General features: G+C 37.6%; 1 protein-coding gene and 1 long non-coding RNA gene across 2 annotated transcripts; both read left to right on the top strand.

Annotated features, from left to right (window-relative positions):
- Positions 1-1082: 1082 nt before the first annotated feature.
- On the top strand, positions 1083-13296 carry LOC139165381 (uncharacterized). Its single transcript, XM_070748570.1, has 8 exons — positions 1083-1103; positions 1739-1771; positions 4437-4475; positions 6768-6797; positions 8747-8782; positions 9239-9286; positions 12437-12619; positions 13270-13296. The coding sequence occupies exons 1-8, from the start codon at positions 1083-1085 to the stop codon at positions 13294-13296; spliced, it is 417 nt and encodes a 138-aa protein (XP_070604671.1).
- A 225-nt stretch (positions 13297-13521) lies between these two features.
- On the top strand, positions 13522-16087 carry LOC139165788 (uncharacterized). The gene is made up of 3 exons (XR_011558804.1): positions 13522-13557; positions 15927-15965; positions 16054-16087. It is a non-coding gene; the product is annotated as an uncharacterized lncRNA (long non-coding RNA).
- The last annotated feature ends 3585 nt before the right edge of the window (positions 16088-19672 follow it).

Genomic DNA, 19672 nt, shown 5'->3' with positions numbered 1-19672 from the left:
TTTTATATTTTACTTAAGATACAGCAAGTATAAACAAGATGCCTGGGAAGGACTTGATAGCACAGCTTATTGGTGACTTGATTATAACTTTAGATGGTTCCTTTGGCAAGAATATTTTTAAGGAAGGTAGAGTCTATATTAAACAGTGACCAGGGATGGTCTGATGACATATTTCGACACTTTGGAAGCGTCCCCTTATTTATGAAAACTTTGCTTTTAGGCAACTGCTGTTCCCCTTCTTTCAAAAGTGCTAGATTAGTGGAATGGTGAATCATCCTCCTTATCTTAATAGTTACAAATAACACACTACAAATAAGAAGCAAGATGAGAGAATCAACAGCAATTTCTTCTAAGCAAATGTGTGCACAAATTTGCAATATATAAATTGCTGCAGCTGGCTAAATAAACCCTTCTGCACAAATATTTCTTGTATCTGGAAAGGGGAAAGGGGGCCCCACACCAGTGGTCGGTTGTTCCTGGTTCATAGAACCAGTAGAGCCCACCCACCCCGGACAGTTCTGCGCATGCACCGAAGCTTTGTGTGCATGTGTGAGAGTATGCACAAACCGGTAGCAACAGGTTTTACAACCCATTACTAGTTTACACCACTAACTTTTTTACAACCATCCATGCTGCCAACATACATGGAAACATTATTAGAGTGTTGTAGAAAATTCAAATGATAGATTTGTTTTCTTAATTTTTTATAGAAATTTGCCAACTCCTACAAGCATATTCAGGTAAACATTTTTTCCTTTGATTTATTTAAAATATAATATCAGTTGTTGATGCAGAATGCTCATTGGCAGATTTGAAAAGGAGGATTAAATCAGTGTTTCATATTTTGAATGATTAACTTGTAAACACTTGCTCATAGCACTTCCTTATTTTTTTTTCTAGTGTTTTCTACAAGTGTAACAATGTTGATTCATTGGCTGCCACAGGGATTGACTGACAGTTTTGTTGCCTGGGTCAAACATTGTGGTCCGAGAGAGAATGACTGGCCCAAAGTCATCTAGCGAGCTTTCATGCCTAACTAGAACTCTTGGTTTCTAATGTTACATTTTAAGCTCTAAACCAAAATGGTTCTTGCAGTTTTCTCAGTAAGATTGCCTGTTTTCTAGAGCTAAAAAAAGTAATTGACCCAAGGTCAAACAATGAGCTTCATGACTAAGGTGGGACTAGAACTCACAGTCTCCCAGTTTCTAGTCTGGTGTATTGGTTAAGGCACCAGACTAGAAACTGGGAGACTGTGAGTTCTAGTCCCACCTTAGTCATGAATCTATCTATCTATCTATCTATCTATCTATCTATCTATCTATCTATCTATCTATCTATCTATCATTTATTTAATCATCTTTCTGTCTCTGTCTATCTATCATGTATCATCTATCTTCTATCTCTATCTATCTATCTATCTATCTGTATATCTATCTATCTATCTATCTATCTATCTATCTATTCATCCATCTATCCATCACTCCATCCATCCATCCATCCATCCATCCATCCATCCATCCATCCATCCATCTATCTATCTATCTATCTATCTATCTATCTATCTATCTATCATCTGTTTACCTATCTCCAAGGATGAAAAGACTACTCATTTGTAAAAAAAAATTATTGTAGACTCATAATAATTGGGGTAAAATGCATATAGTATATATTTCCACAACACAAAGATTCATCTGGCAGAAAACACCATCATTAACTGTTAATATCTGTCCTTTTGCAGAACACTAAATACGGCGAAAAGATCCAGAACCAGGTATGATTTCTTTCCTCACGTATCCCTTTCAACTATTTAAATTATTTAACCACATATTAATCATAAATTACAGATAAAAATAGATAGTTAAATTCCATTCTTTAATCACATGGCAAATTACTATCTTGAGTTGAGACAATAGGAGCATGGAGTAAGCTACCTGGACTACAACCTTACTTGTGGATGCAGCTAGCTGATAATCTTGCAAGTTTCCATTAGCAGCGGTTGTGTGTTTTTTGTTTTGTATAGTTTTGAAGGAGAGGAAGTACTGTAGATTAAATTAAAAATTTCAGAATGGAAACAATGTACTAGTACATAATTTTGAATGAAATCTGAGGGAGGGAACTTCTCTTTTCCACCCTCACCCTTGTGACCTCCTGTTAACTTTTCAGAATCGGCAACAGAGCCTGGGGGATCATATGGAAGAGATTTTGAAGGGGTGTGGGAGACACCAGAAAAAAGAGGGAATTGTTTCATTCTCCCAGAAATAGTGCCATCTGCAGAGAAGCCTAATTAGGCTTTGCCACTCCCATTCATTTCGTTCACAAGACCTCAGATAAAAGGAAGGCTGCTTTCATTTTTTTTGTATCTGTAATTAATGATTTATGGTTAAATGACAGAAAACAAAGCCCCTTTGATACATCACCCAAAAATGGAAGGCAATGAATAGTTTTTTGCCTCACAGATTATTTCAGCATATGACAATATAAATAGCATTTTCAACCGATAAAGGAAAATGTTCTTTCTTTTTGAGTGGAGAAATCATTACTATATGAATTATTTTTGCCATGTAAATTTTCTCTGAGATGATCTTCTTTCAGGCTGTTGTTATATGTATGTCCCGCATGACCTAAAACTCCAGTTCTAAATCACTTTTTGAAGATTTTATGAAATTTAGGATCATCTTTTCTTTTCACATCTTCAACCTTACATTATCTACAATAGACCTCTCCCATTTTCTAATAGGTCTGTAAGGGGCGTGCATAAGTGCATCTTTGTGCCTACCGTTCCTGTCCTAATGTGTTTTTATCTTTTCTCTCTCTACTTTATCCTTATATTATGTTAAACATACTACCCTGTTTCCCTGAAAATAAGACGTACCCCTAAAGTAAGGCATGTCAGAGGTTTTGCAGAATTTGCTAATATAAGGCACCCCCTGAAAATAAGACATAGTGAAGTTTACATACGTTATGGTGGAAAAACATATGGTACCATTCAAAGCTGTTCATAATAATGTGGCATCCCCAGCTGGCCCCTTCCATCGCTTTGTACAGTCTGCTGCTGTCTCACCGCCATTACAGTCTCCACTACAGTGCGTAGACTGTAGTTCCTCTGGTGGCCGGAAGCTGCAATAGCGGGAGTATACTGTTGTACCATATAAGTGCCGTCATTTGTGTGTGTGGGTGCCATACTGACAGGTACCGTATCGTAATCAGTGTACTGTACGGTACACTTTCTTTGGGGGTGTCAGCTTTTCTGCCTGTGAATTTGTCTTATTTGAGAAATATAAGGCACCCCCCGAAAATAAGACGTAGCACAACTTTTGGAGCAAAAATTAATATAAGACAGTGTCTTATTTTTGGGGAAGCACGGTACAATATTTGTCATACTATATTTGTATGACAAATACAAAAATTTTAAAAATAAAATAAATAAAGATTGCCTGCTACAATTCCCCACTTCCCTACCTACTGTTGACCTCACCCCATTTCTAAGGGGCCAGTAAGAGGTTTACTGACATGCTTACCATCCCTGTCCTAATGTTCCCTTTCATCAATACCCATCTTATAGATATAAACAATGTTATATCTATGTATCTTACCAATATGTGCTTGACAAAATAAATAAATAAAATAAATAACTATATGCTGGCTTGCTCTACTCTCAGATAATATATTTTACAGGGACAGTAGCTGAACAGCACCTGGTGCAGCAAAGAAATTATTTGTTTGCTTGTTTGTTTGTTCATTCATTCATTCATTCATTCATTTATTCATTCATTCATTCATTTGAGAGAGGACCTACTTGTTATATCAAGTGACATTGACTCTTAAGATAAACTCAACCCCCTGATAAATTCCTATTTGTAAGTGAGGTGAAGTCCTGATTGACTGATGTTTTCACATCTCAAATATTGATTGCAGGTCTAGTCAATTGGGGGCTCTAGATTTAGATCAGTTTTGATTATTCTGATCTTAATTTTGTACACTTGTGAATGTAGGTCTTCGCAGTCTAAGATACCCCAAACAGAGACTAACAATTGTCTTTCCAAGTTACTGGAATTTTCGATAAAACTGTAAAAATGGATTGCTGGAATAGAGATAAATGCCACTTTTAAAGACCAAATGTGGGTGGGTGGGGAGTCTAACACTATTTGATTGATTAAGTCATAAATTTGGCAGGTTAGTGTTAAAAATTACTACTCATCTTCTGGGTGATGTTCTAAAATTAATATCTGCATTTAGGAAAATATACTTATTTGTTTACATTTAGCAATGACAAATTTTGTGGTTAAATAGTAAAAAATTCAGAGGTTTGTTAGAATCCTACAACCCTTAGGTATCCTAATTGGTAATTGCAAAAATTGAGGGCTGGGAAGAGTTGATTAAACTCTATAAAATAGTTGCAGTTCTACAACTAATGGTATGTAAAATTTCTTCTACAGGGTTCACATCCTCAAAGTGATATCCGTATCACAATTCAGGTAACTATTATTTATTTGTATTCAATCCTTCAGTTGATAAAATCATAAAAATTATGTCTCCTGCTAATGTCCCTTGGATCACTAACCTGCAAATCCTATTTTCAAAAATATATCATGACTCTCTTTTCACCACAAATATTATACATCAAGTAAATTCACATTCTAAATCGTAATGTCACCTGGCTTGGGCTTCCAGAATATGTGGTTCAGGTCAGCAGAACTTGTTTAATAAATCATTAAAATAAATCATAGTTAGTGTTGGGCAAACCGAACCTGCACAATTCGGGTTCGTACCGAATTTTGCAGTGTTCGGCACACCGGACCTGAATCCGAATTTTTTAAAAAAATCGTGCTCTGGTTCGGCATTCGTGCCGAGCACTGCGAAGTGCCACTGTCTCCTCCTCATCTGCTGAGAAGAGGAGGAGGAGCCGGACGCCGGTGGTGGCGGAGGAAGGCGATCACCGAGGAGCTGTCGGCTGGTCAGGAGGCTGGGAGGGAGGGACAAAAGGAGCTGGGGAATCTCACGAAGAGATTCCGTGGGTGCAGCTTTGACATTACGCCAAGGTGATCACTTCCTGGATTCCATCCTCCCTCCATTATTCTAGTGCCACCCCTGGAATCCAGGAAGTGATCATCTTGGCGTCCTTAGCAACCTGCCAGTATACGTGACGTCAAAGCTCCGCCCCCGGAATCCCATAGTTTTTTATTTTTACAGATTTTTTATTTTTATTTATTTTTATTTTTACAAAAAGATTAGATTAGGTTAGATTTATTGGATTTATATGCTGCCCCTCTCCAGAAACTTGGGGTGGCTCACAACAATAATAAAAACAGTACATAGTAACAAATCCAATTCCCACCAATCTAATTACAATTTTAAATTAAAAAATTCATAAAACAATCCCAAAAGGATGCCGCAGTGGCGCCGCAAGCAAAGGGAGGTCCTTTCATGTAAAAATAAAATGTTTATTTTTATGTGAAAGGACCTCCCTTTGCTTGCAGCGCCGCTGCGGCGTCCTTTCACGTAAAAATAAAAAAAATAATTTTTACATGAAAAGACCTCCCTGTGCTTCTGGCGCCACAAGCAAAAAGAGCTGGGGAATCCCACAGAGATTCCGGGGGCGGAGCTTTGACATCACGTATACCGGCAGGTTGCTAAGGATGCCAAGTTGCCGCCCCCGGAATCCAGGAAGTGATCACCTTGGCGTCCTTAGCAACCTGCCGGTGGGATTCCCCAACTCCTTTCGCTTGCGGCGCCGCAAGCAAGGGAGGTCTTTTCATGTAAAAATTTAAAAAAATTATTTTTACATGAAAAGACCTCCCTTTGCTTGCAGCGCCGCTGTGGAGTCCTTTCACAGAATTTTTTTTTTTTAACATGAAAAGACCTCCCTTGCTTCTCTATTAAGCTTCTTAATTACACTGAACATAATAGACCCAGTTAAAGTTTATGTTCAAGAGATTAGGTTTGATTAACAGGAAAAGCAATCACAATTACATACTGTATCAGATGATCTTCCATCATATTCTTCTTATTTTTAAAACAAAACACACAGGAAACACACACCAAAAATCTACATCCCAGTTTCTATCAGAAGCTCAGACAGAGATATATACATTTTTGCATTGTTTTGTTAATGTTCATAAAAAGAATCAAAGAAAAACCAGAATAAAAATTTAAAAATCCATTATTAATCTTTTTAAGCCCTTTGTTTTACTTCACTTGGTTGGACATTTCTCTGTTTTAGCCAATTATAGAATTTATCCCCTACCCTATAATAATTCAACTCTTCTTTCCCTTCCCTTTTTAAATATATTCTTCTAATATATTATTTGTAACATATCGACAGATAGTCCTCGTGTTACACCCACAATTGACCCCAAAAATTTTGTTGCTAAGTGAAACATTTGTTAAATGCGTTTTGCCTCATTTTATGAATTTTTCTTGCCATTTGTTGTTAAGTCAATCATTACATGTTAAGTTAGTAGCATGGTTGATAAGAGCATCTGGCTTCTTCATTGACTTTGCTTGTCAGAAGGTCACAAAAGCAGATCACATGACCCCAGGACACTGCACATGTCATAAATATGAACCACTTGCTAAGCATCCGAATTCCAATTATGCAGCCATGGGGATGCTGCAGTGGTTATATGTGTGCGGGGGAAAGTCATAAGTCACTTTTTTAGTGATGTTGTAACTTTAAATGGTCACTAAATGAACTGTTGTGAGTTGAGGACTACCTCTACGTGAAATACTTTTTTGTTTTTAAAATGGCTTCTGTTATGTTTCCCTAGAGTGGAGAACCTATGAAAGTTTGTGATAAGGTAAGCACTCTTTTGCTGTCAGCATCACTGAATCAGTGTAGTTTTATGGGTATCCCTCTAATTTTGAAGGATGAGTTGACAAATTAGAGGAGGATAAATCGCTGCCAGGCTGGACAGCTAAGTCTAGATCCCTGGTTCCCAACATGGGGCCCATGCCCCACAGGGGGACAATTTGATTTTTAATAGGGGCAACTGGAACCTTGTTTAAACCACATTAATGGCCTTTTTAGGCTTCCTCCACATGAGTAGGCGTTCAGTTTTTGAGTAGTAAGACTTATAAGACATGGGGGGGGGCATGAGGATTGTAGAGATGCTTAGGTGGGGCATGGACAAAAAAAGGTTGGGAATCACTGGTCTAGAGTCAAATGTCTAACTAGCTATTACTAAAGAATGAGTGCAATGTAATAGTTAAAGTGTTGGTCTAAACTAGGTCCAAGGGTACTCCCACCCTCAAAAACTTTGAGCCAGGATTAATTTTCCAAAATTCTTGCTTTGAGGCTTAGTTAGATGGTCCATCTGGACTTAGGTGCAGCTGATGTGGCAACAAATGGCAACATGCAATTAAGCTCAGCTTTGAACTATTTATTTATAGACTGTGATTAGATCCACAAGCAGGAAGTAGTCTCTCTAGGATAACATTAATATATGGGTAAGGAAGACAGGCAGCTACTTTTCCTTGTTTTAGTAGATGAAGAAAGCATGATTAGAGGCAAAACTGTCTACTTTTCCTTGCCGAATTATAGCTAGTGGTGAAGGTGGTAACACCAGGAAGCGATATGGAGGCTACTGAACATTAGCATCCTGCAATATTCCAAAGGATACTAAATCAAGGATAATTGGGCTCCCCATTAAAAGCCAAGCTAATAGGGAAGATGTGTTTAACTATTGGATAGGATATTCAAAAATTAACTTGTCAACAGAACATCTGTGTAACAAAACAGAAATGTTGGACTACTGCAGCTGTAAAACATTACTGAGAGGATTCCACAAAAAATATGAAATATTAAAACATACATATACTTTGGGGATACGATGGCTTGGGGCTTGTTGGCTGCAAAGTGGACAACCGAGGCTCAAGACGTGAGTGCCGCACAATAGGGTGAGCTCCCATTCCTGACCAAGCTCCTTTCCACCTAGCAGTTTGAAAGCATTCAAATGCAAGTAGATTAATAGGTATCACTTTGGCACAAAGGTAATAACATTCTGTGCACCTCTGGCATATCAGATTAGATCAGAACAGAACAGAATAGAATAGAATTCTTAATTGGCCAAGTATGATTGGGACACACAAGGAATTTGTCTTGGTGCATATGCTCTCAGTGTACATAAAAGAAACTATAGATTTGTCAAGAATCATGTGGTACAATACTTAATGATTGTCATAGGGGTCAAATAAGCAATGAAGAAATAATCAATATTAATAAAAAATCTTAGGATACAAGCAACAAGTTACTGTCATACAGTCCTAAATGGGAGGAAAAGGATGATAGGAATGATGAGAAAAAACTAGTAGAAATAGAAGAGCAGAGTTAGTAAAAGGTTTGACAGTGTTGAGGGAATTATTTGTTTAGTAGAGTAAATATTTTCACGGACCTCTTTTTGACTCGTGCAGTGTACAGGTCCTCAATGGAAGGCAGATTGGCAGCAATTGTTTTTCCTGCAGTTCTGACTATCCTCTGAAGTCTGTGTCGGTCTTGTTGGGTTGCAGAACCAAACCAGACAGTTATAGAAGTACAAATGACAGAGGTAGAAGTACTACTGCAAATAATAATAACAGTAACAGAGTTGGAAGGGACCTTGGAGGTCTTCTAGTTCAACCCCCTAGTGTAGGCAGGAAACCCTACACTACTTCAGACAGATGGTTATCCAACATACTATCTGACTTCTAATAATTCCATCATTTCATTTCCAAATAATTCTCTTTTTTTCTTTTTCCTTTTAATAAACAGACCTCTTCTTCCTACAACAGCCAAGCCTGCAAAGTGGTAAATATATTCTCAAAACTAAAACTATTTTTACTCCTTTTGGGTCATTTGGTATTTGATACACACTATCCAGTGTGTATCTTTTGTGCACCTTTTAAAAAAGTGTTGTTTTAATATAAAAAAAGGTATGGAAAGAGAATAACGCAGAAGGAGAAACAGCAAATTCAGCCTTATTTTTAACACATGACAAAACGTTGACCATGGAAAATCAATCTCTTCATTACCAGCATAATGGAAAGACTGATGTTCCATGGTCAACGTTTGACCATGGAAAACAATGCAAATATAACAATGCAAAATAATGCACATAAGGATCCCAAGATTGAAAATCTTTCTAATTCTGAGGAATTATCGTTTCTGTTCCTGTCCATATTCAGTACATCCATTTTAATTTTCATATCAATGTTCCAAGCTTTGGATCTATAATTCCAAAATAAATTTCCACTTTCTTAACAGATAATACAGTCTTCTTCATCTCAGAGTGGTGGTTCTTCTGTCTCTCAGGTAAATTTTCTTTTATCATACATGAGTCCTGTTGGCTTCACTTGGAGTTTTTACTGGTTTTGTGTAGAAAGATTTTTTCATGGACCACAGGGCATGGTTTCATATGCTACCTACATCTCACAGATGGGGCTTTGCTTTTTTGCACCAAAGAGTGGCTAGAATGCTGTGGACCGGTGGGTCCATGGACCAGGGTTAGGGACCCCTGGCATATGGCATATCATAGGCATAGTATCAAAACATATTCACATATCACCTAGTGTTATGGATGGACATAGGAATATTTGCATACTGGCCGCTGATTGGCTAATCTAGGAGCAGGAGTTTTAAATTCCTGCCAGTGGCTAGCAGTCTTCAGGGAAGCCCTTAAAAGCGGCTTCCCTGCAGCCTGCCAGCAGTCTGTATTAGCTTCAGCTTAGAGTTAATAAAGGTGCTGAACTATTGCTATGACCTGCCTTGTCATTTATGTGCAAATCTAACACTGGTGATGAAGGTGTTGGAAGAAGAACCACAGAACAAAGGCACCTCGTGGCATCCACTGCCATCTTTCCAGCAAACCTTGACTTGCCTGGCCAACCTTGAAAAATGAACACCCAGACATCTCCATCTCCAGCCTTCTTTGACCCCAAAACTGAAGAATAGCACACCTATATGTCTTGTTTTCCAATGTTCCTAGAGGCAAACAACTTCCAAGATTTCGTCGACAACAGGAAGAGGGTTCTCTTCCTCATCTACTGCGGGCCACAAATCTACAAGATGGCCCAGACCCTAATAGTGCCAATGGATGTCAAGTCCATCTCCTGATCAACACTTCAATCCAAACTCACAACACCTAGATCAGTAAAACACAATAAAATATAAATGTTTTAAAAATCTATATTCAAATACCAAGATTATCTAACCATTAAAGTACAGCATTGTTTATATTGATAAAATCAGGATACTGGACCAGTATATGCCCTCAACTTTCAGCCAGTCAAAATATGATCTACAATTTGAGCATTATTCCTCAATATATACTTCTGAAAATCTCTGAAACTTTTTTTAGTCTGGTGGGAGGAACCTGTGATACACTTCCTTCCGATAAAAATTCACCCCCTTTTCTGGGAGAGCAAAGATAAATATGGAAAGGAATTAATAATAATAATAATAATAATAATAATAATAATAATAATAACAACAACAATAATAATAATAATAATAATAATTATTGTTATTATTATTATTATTTATTAGATTTGTATGTCACCCCTCTCCGAAGACTCGGGGCGGCTCACAATAATAAAAAACAATATAACAGTGAACAAATCTAATATTAAAAGAAAAAGATATATAAAACCCCAGCAATTAAAACCATACAACACATACATACCAAACATAAAACCTCCCCATACATAATTTCTTCACATAAGCAATCAACAGAGATTTCTATCCATGTATGTAGGTAAGGCTGCTGGGATTCCACTGCCAGATGTATTTAAAAATTTTGATTTATGCTATCAAATTCTCACTTGGAAGAATAAGTGCAGAGAAGGATGTTTTAAATCCTTTACTTGCTCCAAATACTAAGCAAAATTGTTTTCTCCGGAGAACTTGTCAAATGCAAACCAGCAATAGGATTGACAAGAGCTTTCATGGATATGGCACTAATTTTGTTTGTGATCCCTTATTTAGCTCACAGAATCAATAGTGGGCTGCTGCATGGATGGTCCAGTACACAGTTCTGGTTAGAAAAATGGAGGTGCACAGGCATCTCCATGTCCCCGACATGTGCATGCGTGCGCCCGCATGAGATTCAGCTTCTGAGCATGTGCAGGAAGCGAAATCTCACATGAGGATGCTTGCGCACATGAGATTTCGCCGATTTTTTGCATTATTTTGCTTCCGCGCTGGTCACTGGGAGTGCACCGGGAGCACTAGTAACGGGAACTTCTTCACTGTCACAGATAAGCCTGCAGAAGTTAGTTGTCTATCAGTGTTTCCCAACCTTGGCAACTTGAAGATATTTGGACTTCAACTCCCAGAATTCCCCAGCCAGCGAATGCTGGCTGGGGAATTCTGGGAGTTGAAGTCCAAATATCTTCAAGTTGCCAAGGTTGGGAAACACTGATCTAAATGATCCCTGAAGATATCTGGAGTCTTGCAGAGTCCATTTCAACTCAGATTTTTGTTCAAAAGAGACCATATTTTGGTGTCTGTCTGTCTGTCTGTCTGTCTATTATCTGTTGTGGTTCAGCCTGGGACCCCTCCAGGAATGGCTGATTTGCTGTCGGTGTCCGGCTCAGAGGCTGAGGACCAGGAGGGGCAGACTGATGAAGAAGCTGAATCCCAGGCTGAAGATGAAGGACAGCCAGAGTTCCACCAGGGGGAGCTCTCCCCAGCAAGCAGCCTGGATTCCCTGGGGGAAGATGCTAGTGACTTCATAGATATGCGACAGAGGAGAGCTAACGAGAGAAGAACGCAATTGGCCAGATATTTCCAGCATTAGGGGTCGCAGCTGGGTTTGGGTGTGGTGCTTGGGAAAGGATAAAAGGCGGCCCCACCCTTCCTGGCTTGTGGAGTTTTATCTTGGAGATTCGTGAGACCTGTTTGTGAACTTTGGTGGCTACAATCCTGGTTTGTGCCTTGGACTCTTGAAACCTTGGGGGGGGGGGTGCCAGCAAGAAGCTTTTGGAATTGACTGGACATCAGGACCCTGTTGTAAAGTATTGTAACCTGTCTGCTGTGAAGACAGGTTTTCCTTTGTGCTTATTTTTTCCTGCTATAAATTACTTTTGGATTTTACCAGAGTGTCTGGCTATTTTTCAGTGGGTGTGGAGGTCTGGGAAAACCCAGACAGAACAATTATCTATCATCTATCATTCTATCATCTATCCACCCACCCTCCCTACCATCTACCCATCCATCTCCAAAACATCTACATATAATGTCCTTCTTGAACTCAACAATTTTATGATATTTTCTATTTGCTAACTTTTTTTTAACTTTTAGCAATTGGAAGGCTAATTTTCTCCTCCTTTGTCTTTGTATAGTCTATGACAATGCCTTTTTCACACCAGTATTTGTAGACGTTGGGGTTATTTTAAGAAATATGTTCATTTTCATACAAAAATGATGTCCTTAGACGTTCTATTATTGTCTTTTTTTCATTAGAGTGAAACGATTATAGTTGGTGGTGGTAGACCTTCTACTTCAGTTGGTGGCAGTGGAACTTCAGTTATAGTTAGTGGCGGTAGACCTTCTTCTGCTAGCAGTAGTGGAACCTCGATTATAGTTGATGGCGGGAGACCCTCTACTGGATCGTCATCTACATTTGGCAGCAAACCTTGTGGTCAGGTTAGTATCTTTCCTCACAAATACAACCTGCTAAAGTATTTCTTATGTCCTCCTAGAGAGGACTTTCCACCCTACCCAACTTTCTGGAAAATACAATTTTAACGTAATAGCTGGAGTTTAATTTGACATTGGGAAAGCTTGCATATAATCTTAAGACATGGTTGTATAAATTGGAAAAGAGAGTAAATCTACTCTCCTGTCCTACTCATCCAATATGGCTGCAAGGAGGCCAGCAAAATTATACATATTTTCTTTGAAATATGTTTGACTAATAAAAAAAATAGCTTCCTTTAATGTATAATTAGCTAACAGAATTGTTAGGTTTGAATGATATCACAAGCAACAATTAATTTTAAAAGGAGAAGCAAGGTTTTCATTTTTGTCCCCCCAGCCACATTAGAAGAAGAAAAGAGAATTTTAAAACTTGCTCTGACTTGTTTGCATTATATTAAACTATTCTTCAGGGCCAGCTGTTTATTTCCATAATCCAATGAATGACTGTTTTATCTATTCTGATTATTGTAATGTGTGGAAATTCATCATATTCAAAAGAAAGTTGTATAAACAATTTTGAATCATGAATCCATAGAATCCATCTATGGGCTGAAGAACTCCTGTTTCTGATTATGATTGCAATGTCTTTTCTTTAGTTGAGGCAATTCCCCACCTCAACTTAAACTGTAGATAGATAGATAGATAGATAGATAGATAGATAGATAGATAGATAGATAGATAGATAGATAGACAGACAGACAGACAGACAGACAGACAGACAGACAGATTGACAGACAGATAGATGTGCAAATACTAATATTTTAATTAATTAAATTTGTAAATACTAATACTGTATTTTAATTAATTGATAGTCAATTAATAAGTTGTTTATTTAAATTTTTTCTCCACAGGAAAATACCCCTGGCAGGAATCCTTGTAAGCCGGTAAGATTTATTTAACATTAAGAGGAAATTGTGGTCCTTCAAATACTTGTTATATATTTTGATGTCAGAAGGTACCTAGTGCCCATTCCTGCTCCAAACTCATTGAAGATGTGCTTCTAATTTCCTTAACTGCCAATTGTTTTCCCTTGAGAAACCAGCCACAAGCTGAACATGGATTCAGTAGCAGTTGATTTTTGAACTACTGGATTTTCTTCTCTATAATTATCATTGTGACATCTAGTGCTTAAACATCCAAAAAGCAGCACCAGTCTGTTAGTGAACAGGAGGTGGCATTGCTAACGTGTGCTTGAGAAATTGCTTTAGATGAAATATTCCCAATATTTTAACTGATTAACAGTCCTTTTTGGGGGGGCAAGGAAAAATGCTAAAGACAAAATAAGGGCACTATTTTCCTTTGAACTTAAACAGTTCTGCATTTGGCCACATTACGGGCTCATGTAAAATTCTATGCTCTAACATTTGAGAACTGTGTTGATTGGATTTTTTTATTATTATGTGAAATTATACAGGAAAATATATTAAGTAAAAAGAAAAGGGCTCTGGCTGGATATTGCCACTGTGTTCCCATATTTGTCTTTACGCCCTCCAAAACTATTTCTTATTTGACAGAATGTTCCCCTAAAATTGTTCTTTCCTATGTAATGTCATGGACGGTTAAATGGATTAGAAAACTTGTAAAGGATCTTTTACATTTAAAATACTTCAGTTGCTTTCAGAGCATTGGCTTTTAATATAGTCAAAAGATGTACTGTTTCTACTGAAGAGAAATGTAAAAATGTAAGTGGGAAAAGGCAAAGAGAAACCCAGTAGAAAAGCATGAGAAAATTTCAGCAGAAAACAGCAACATCTGATATGTAAATAAAACAAGATTGATTGCACAATTTTTTTAAAAAAAACCTCAGGAGAAACATTCTTTCTTTGAACCTGTTTCACAGTAAATAAGTTTTTAAAACTTTGGATGCTCCGAAGAAGATATAAATCATCTACATGCATAAATTTTCATTGTAATAGTGTCCCAGTCAGCCATCTGTGGACAGATAAACCTATATAGTTAATACAATATGTTCAATAAATAACCTAAGACTAGGAAAAAAAGAAAGATATCCTTTGGGGCCACAAGAAAAATCACAAAATCCTAATAAAGGATTGACGTTAATATAAATTTTGGAATAAAGTTTCCATATGCTCCAAATATTTCCCCCTCCCTTCCCAAGTTAGCATTTTAGGCTATGTGCATAGTAATTTTTGCATAGGACAGATCTGAACAAAACAGCAATCTTGGTTTATCATTTACACAAAAACATCCATTGGAAATGTCCTGTCCATGGGATAATTCCAGCTAATTTGAAACAATGTTTACTCTATTTAAATGTCCCTCACTCTGGGAGAAACCATAGCTTCATGCTCAGACAATATGGCAGGCGATGCTTACAAAGACAGTTTGGAAATCATTGGTCAAATATTAGCAGCTACTGTACCAACAGTCTCGCTTTTAAAAATGCAGTCATGAAAGAGGAAGAGACATTTATTTAATGCAAGTTGTTTACAGGAGAAAGAATACTTTTTGCAATATGAAGAAATAAGTTAAAGTTAAGAGTGTAAAAGTTATTTGACAGGATAACTTATCAAATTAGATACCAATTGTGCTCTGCTTGAATATTATGATATAACTGTCTTGTTCAAGTGGCGGAAAACAAATTCATTTAGTGCTATCTCTGCTATTTTTAATATTTTGGGCAAAGAATCCAAAATTGTCCATCCTTTTCTTATGATGTTAATAAAAAGCAGCCCATACTCAATTGGCTGAATTTAACTTTGTTTTAAGACTTCCTAGCCAAATATAGGCACATCTTCATTAGAAAGATATAGTGTATAATCCTTGGTACTCACATACCGGTAATAGAATTATTTATTGGCCAAGTGTGATTGGATACACAAGTAATTTGTCTTGGTGCATATGCTCTCAGTACATAAAAGAAAAAGATACATTTGTGAAGAATCATGTGATACAACACTTAATGATTGTCATAGGGGTCAAATAAGCAATGAAGAAATAATCAATATTAATAAAAATCTTAGGATACAAGCAACAAGTTACAGTCATACAATCCAAAGTGGGAGGAAAAGGATGATAGGAATGACAAGAAAAAACTAGTAGAAATAGAAGTGCAGACTTAGTCAAAAGTTTGACAGTGTTGAGAGAATTATTTGTTTAGTAGAGTGATGGCATTTGGGGAAAAAACTTATTCTTGTGTCTAGTTGTCTTGGTGCACAGTGCTCAGTAGCAACATTTTGAGGGTAGGAGTTGAAAATTCCATATTTACTTTCACTTGTCGTTTCTCCCATAGGTTGGATCATCATCTCAGCAAAGTTTTGGAAGTAGCCAGGTAAGGACAGAACATATTGGCTTGTTTTATTTCTACTAAGAATTTTGTGTAATTTTTTTTACGACAATTTTTTTTTGTTTCTTTGCAGAGTGGTTCATCCCATCAAGGTTATGGTTCTCAGGTAAAATCAATCTTTCAGTGAATCTGTTTCAGAAAATACAAAAGCTGCTGCTTGGTTTGCTGTATTTTTTGAATAATAATAATTAGAACAACTGTGGTCAAACAAAAGCAAATACAGTATAATAATAATAATAATAGGCACCTCGGGTCAATCTCAAAACATCTGGAGCACAGTTTGAACACCACCAGCATTGACAAAATCACTATCAGTCAATTGCAAAAGAAAAACCTTATTTGGAACAGCTTACAGCCTGCAATGATTTTAACATCACTACTACCTTTAGCACCATCAAACATCCACATCTGCTAATCCCAGGTTCTTGGGAAGTACCCTACTCAATAGGTGGATAAAACCCCCAAATCCAGTATAAAACATCTGGCTGACTGTGTGACCAACCATAATAGCAATAGCAAATAGCATTTAGACTTCTATACTACTTCATAGTGCTTTTACAGCCCTCTCTAAGTGTTCTGTCGGGCTCTCTGGTAGAATCCTCCTGAAAATTCACTTAAACTAAGCCCTCTTTTTGTATAGCAAAGAGCACTCGTCTCCAAACAAACTGGTAATTGGTACAAGTCCCTTATCAGTTCTGAGATACTTAGCCTGCAGCTGTGAGGCAATTCACAGTCCTTCTTCTTTCACAAAGTGAAACACCCTTTGCTCTGCTTTAGTTTCAAAGCGAGGAAAAAGCAACACATCAAGGTCGAAGTAAGCAAGGCAGGCACGAAACACAACGATCAGATAATCCTCTACAATGGCCAAACCCACACGCTGCTCTTTATAGCAGCCCCACCCAACCACAGGTGGCTTCATTTTCTTTGATAATACTCTCTCAGTTGTTGCTACCTATGCATCGCTCTCCGCATGCGTGGCTGTATCATTAACTCTTGTTCCGAATCCAAGGAGGAGAGAGATAATTGATCTCCTTCTGAGCCGTTTGCCACACTCTCCTCCTCCCTGTCACTCATGTCTTCTTGGTCAGAGGAGCCTTCATCATCAGATTCCACCGGGAGCAAAACAAGCCTGTGGCATGTGGATGTCTCCCCCACATCCACAGTCCTTGGGGCAGGAGCTGGGCCAGAGCTAACCACAACACTAAGCGGTTTACAGAATCAGCATATTGCCCCCAACAATCTGGGTCCTCATTTTACCCACCTCAGAAGGAATGAATAATACACTATTAAAAACTATTCATCTTTCTGGATGGCTTATCACAGCAAACTTTGGGAATGATCAGGTTGACCTCTTTTTAATATTCCATCATTTTAGCCTGCTCCACTCTTGCTTAAAAAGACGGGTGTTTTTACAAAGGTTCAGTTTGCAATGAATGAATGAATGAATGAATGAATGAATGAATGAATGAATGAATGAATGAATGAATGAATGAATGAATGTTATTCCTTTGTAGGAAGGGTAGATTTACTTTCTATTGCCCTTGTCAGTAGATAGAAACAAATAAATAAGTAAATACTGTAAGTACATTCTGTTTTCATATTTCTTTTTTCCCAACAACCTGACTTAAGTTAAGAGCTTTGGTAGCTCCAGATCTTCATAGCCACCACTCTCGATCTACAGTATATGAGCATGGGAGCAAATTAGGGCATCCTTTCCCCTTGGAAATCAACACATGTTCTCATGACCAATTACCTTGTAACCAAAGCCGTTTTGTTAGTAGCATCGGATGAAGTAAGCTTTTCTTTATAAATCATTGTTTGTTTTCAGACAATTAATTTTCATGTACCTGTGCAATTTCTATTTTGTACTCAGAATATAGAACATCTTCCCAACAAAAAAAATAACTTCTTCTCTTATAAATTTCATGCACATGCAAACACACACACACACACACACACACACATTATTCTTTTAGAATGGGCATTCTAGAAACATATCCTAAGATTTTTATTACTATTGCTTCTTCATTGCTTATTTGACCCCTATGACAATCATTAAGTGTTGTACCACATGATTCTTGACAAATGTATATTTTATTTTATGTACGTTGAGAGCATATGCACCAAAACAAATTCCTTGTGTGTCCAATCACACTTGGCCAATAAAAATTCTATTCTATTCTATTCTATTCATAGAAACATAGAAGACTGACGGCAGAAAAAGACCTCATGGTCCATCTAGTCTGCCCTTATACTATTTCCTGTATTTTATCTTACAATGGATATATGTTTATCCCAGGCATGTTTAAATTCAGTTACTGTGGATTTACCAACCACGTCTGCTGGAAGTTTGTTCCAAGGATCTACTACTCTTTCAGTAAAATAATATTTTCTCATGTTGTTTTTGATCTTTCCCCCAACTAACTTCAGATTGTGTCCCCTTGTTCTTGTGTTCACTTTCCTATTAAAAACACTTCCCTCCTGAACCTTATTTAACCCTTTAACATATTTAAATGTTTCGATCATGTCCCCCCTTTCCCTTCTGTCCTCCAGACTATACAGATTGAGTTCATTAAGTCTTTCCTGATACGTTTTATGCTTAAGACCTTTCACCATTCTTGTAGCCCGTCTTTGGACCTGTTCAATTTTATCAATATCTTTTTGTAGGTGAGGTCTCCAGAACTGAACACAGTATTCCAAATGTGGTCTCACCAGCGCTCTATATAAGGGGATCACAATCTCCCTCTTCCTGCTTGTTATACCTCTAGCTATGCAGCCAAGCATCCTACTTGCTTTTCCTACTGCCTGACCACACTGCTCACCCATTTTGAGACTGTCAGAAATCACTACCCCTAAATCCTTCTGTTCTGAAATTTTTGCTAACACAGAACTGCCAATGCAATACTCAGATTGAGGATTCCTTTTCCCCAAGTGCATTATTTTACATTTGGAAACATTAAACATTCTAAATTTAGTGTGATCTGCTTACCACTGATGATTGGCAGCTAATGAATGAATGCCGGTTGGGATATCATCAGTGCCTGCTACAGAATTTTATCCTAACCTCCACACAAATTTGAGGCTTATTTTTCAATGCTTTCTATTCCACAGACTCATAGGATTCTTCCACTGCTTAAAAAGCAATAAACTTTCATCTCCTCCAACTGCTTTTTTCAGTTCCTTTTTGTTGTTACCTCCATTGGGAGCAAGCTCTTATATACCGTGGGCTCTTGGCATGATTTCAAAATCCTTTGGCAAGAGATTGATTTACTGTTCTGCAAGAGATATGTGTGGAGTTCCAAGATTTGTTATTAGGAGCAGCTCAGCAGCATCACGTAATGAGAGCAATTAATCCTACAGGGCATTTTTACACGCTCTCCCACATTCCACAACCTCGGCTATCCAGCTTAAACCAGGATAACTGGTGGAACAACAAAATGAACTTTGCCTTCAGTTGCATTTCTTTACTGAAACAGGGGTGAAAGCACCAAGAGGGGATGGGTGCCACTACACAACACAGGGGCCCATTATTTTTCTAGCAATTTGTAGCCATCTCCAGCTTGTTCAGAGGCTGGGCTGGTGACTCACAATGGAAAAAAATATATGATCAATATGCTGTGTAGCAGTGATTGAAATATTGTATTTTCTTAAAAAGAAATAGCTATGTGACTTTGTTTCTTTTTGCCTTACCA

The sequence above is a fragment of the Erythrolamprus reginae genome, chromosome 3 (assembly GCF_031021105.1).
Source record: "Erythrolamprus reginae isolate rEryReg1 chromosome 3, rEryReg1.hap1, whole genome shotgun sequence".
Taxonomy (NCBI): Eukaryota; Metazoa; Chordata; class Lepidosauria; order Squamata; family Dipsadidae; genus Erythrolamprus; species Erythrolamprus reginae.
The sequence above is the reverse complement of the archived record's forward strand: the minus strand, read 5'-3'. Positions and strand labels throughout refer to the sequence as shown.

What these genes read in the sequence shown, in the direction of transcription:
- LOC139165381 (XM_070748570.1), top strand. Translation starts at nt 1,083, where the DNA reads ATGGTTCTTGCAGTTTTCTCA. An exon ending in CTATGAAAGTTTGTGATAAG is followed by an intron (nt 6,798 to 8,746) that starts GTAAGCACTCTT and finishes TTTAATAAACAG; the next exon opens with ACCTCTTCTTCCTACAACAG. An exon ending in GCAGCAAACCTTGTGGTCAG is followed by an intron (nt 12,620 to 13,269) that starts GTTAGTATCTTT and finishes TCTTTTCTTTAG; the next exon opens with TTGAGGCAATTCCCCACCTC.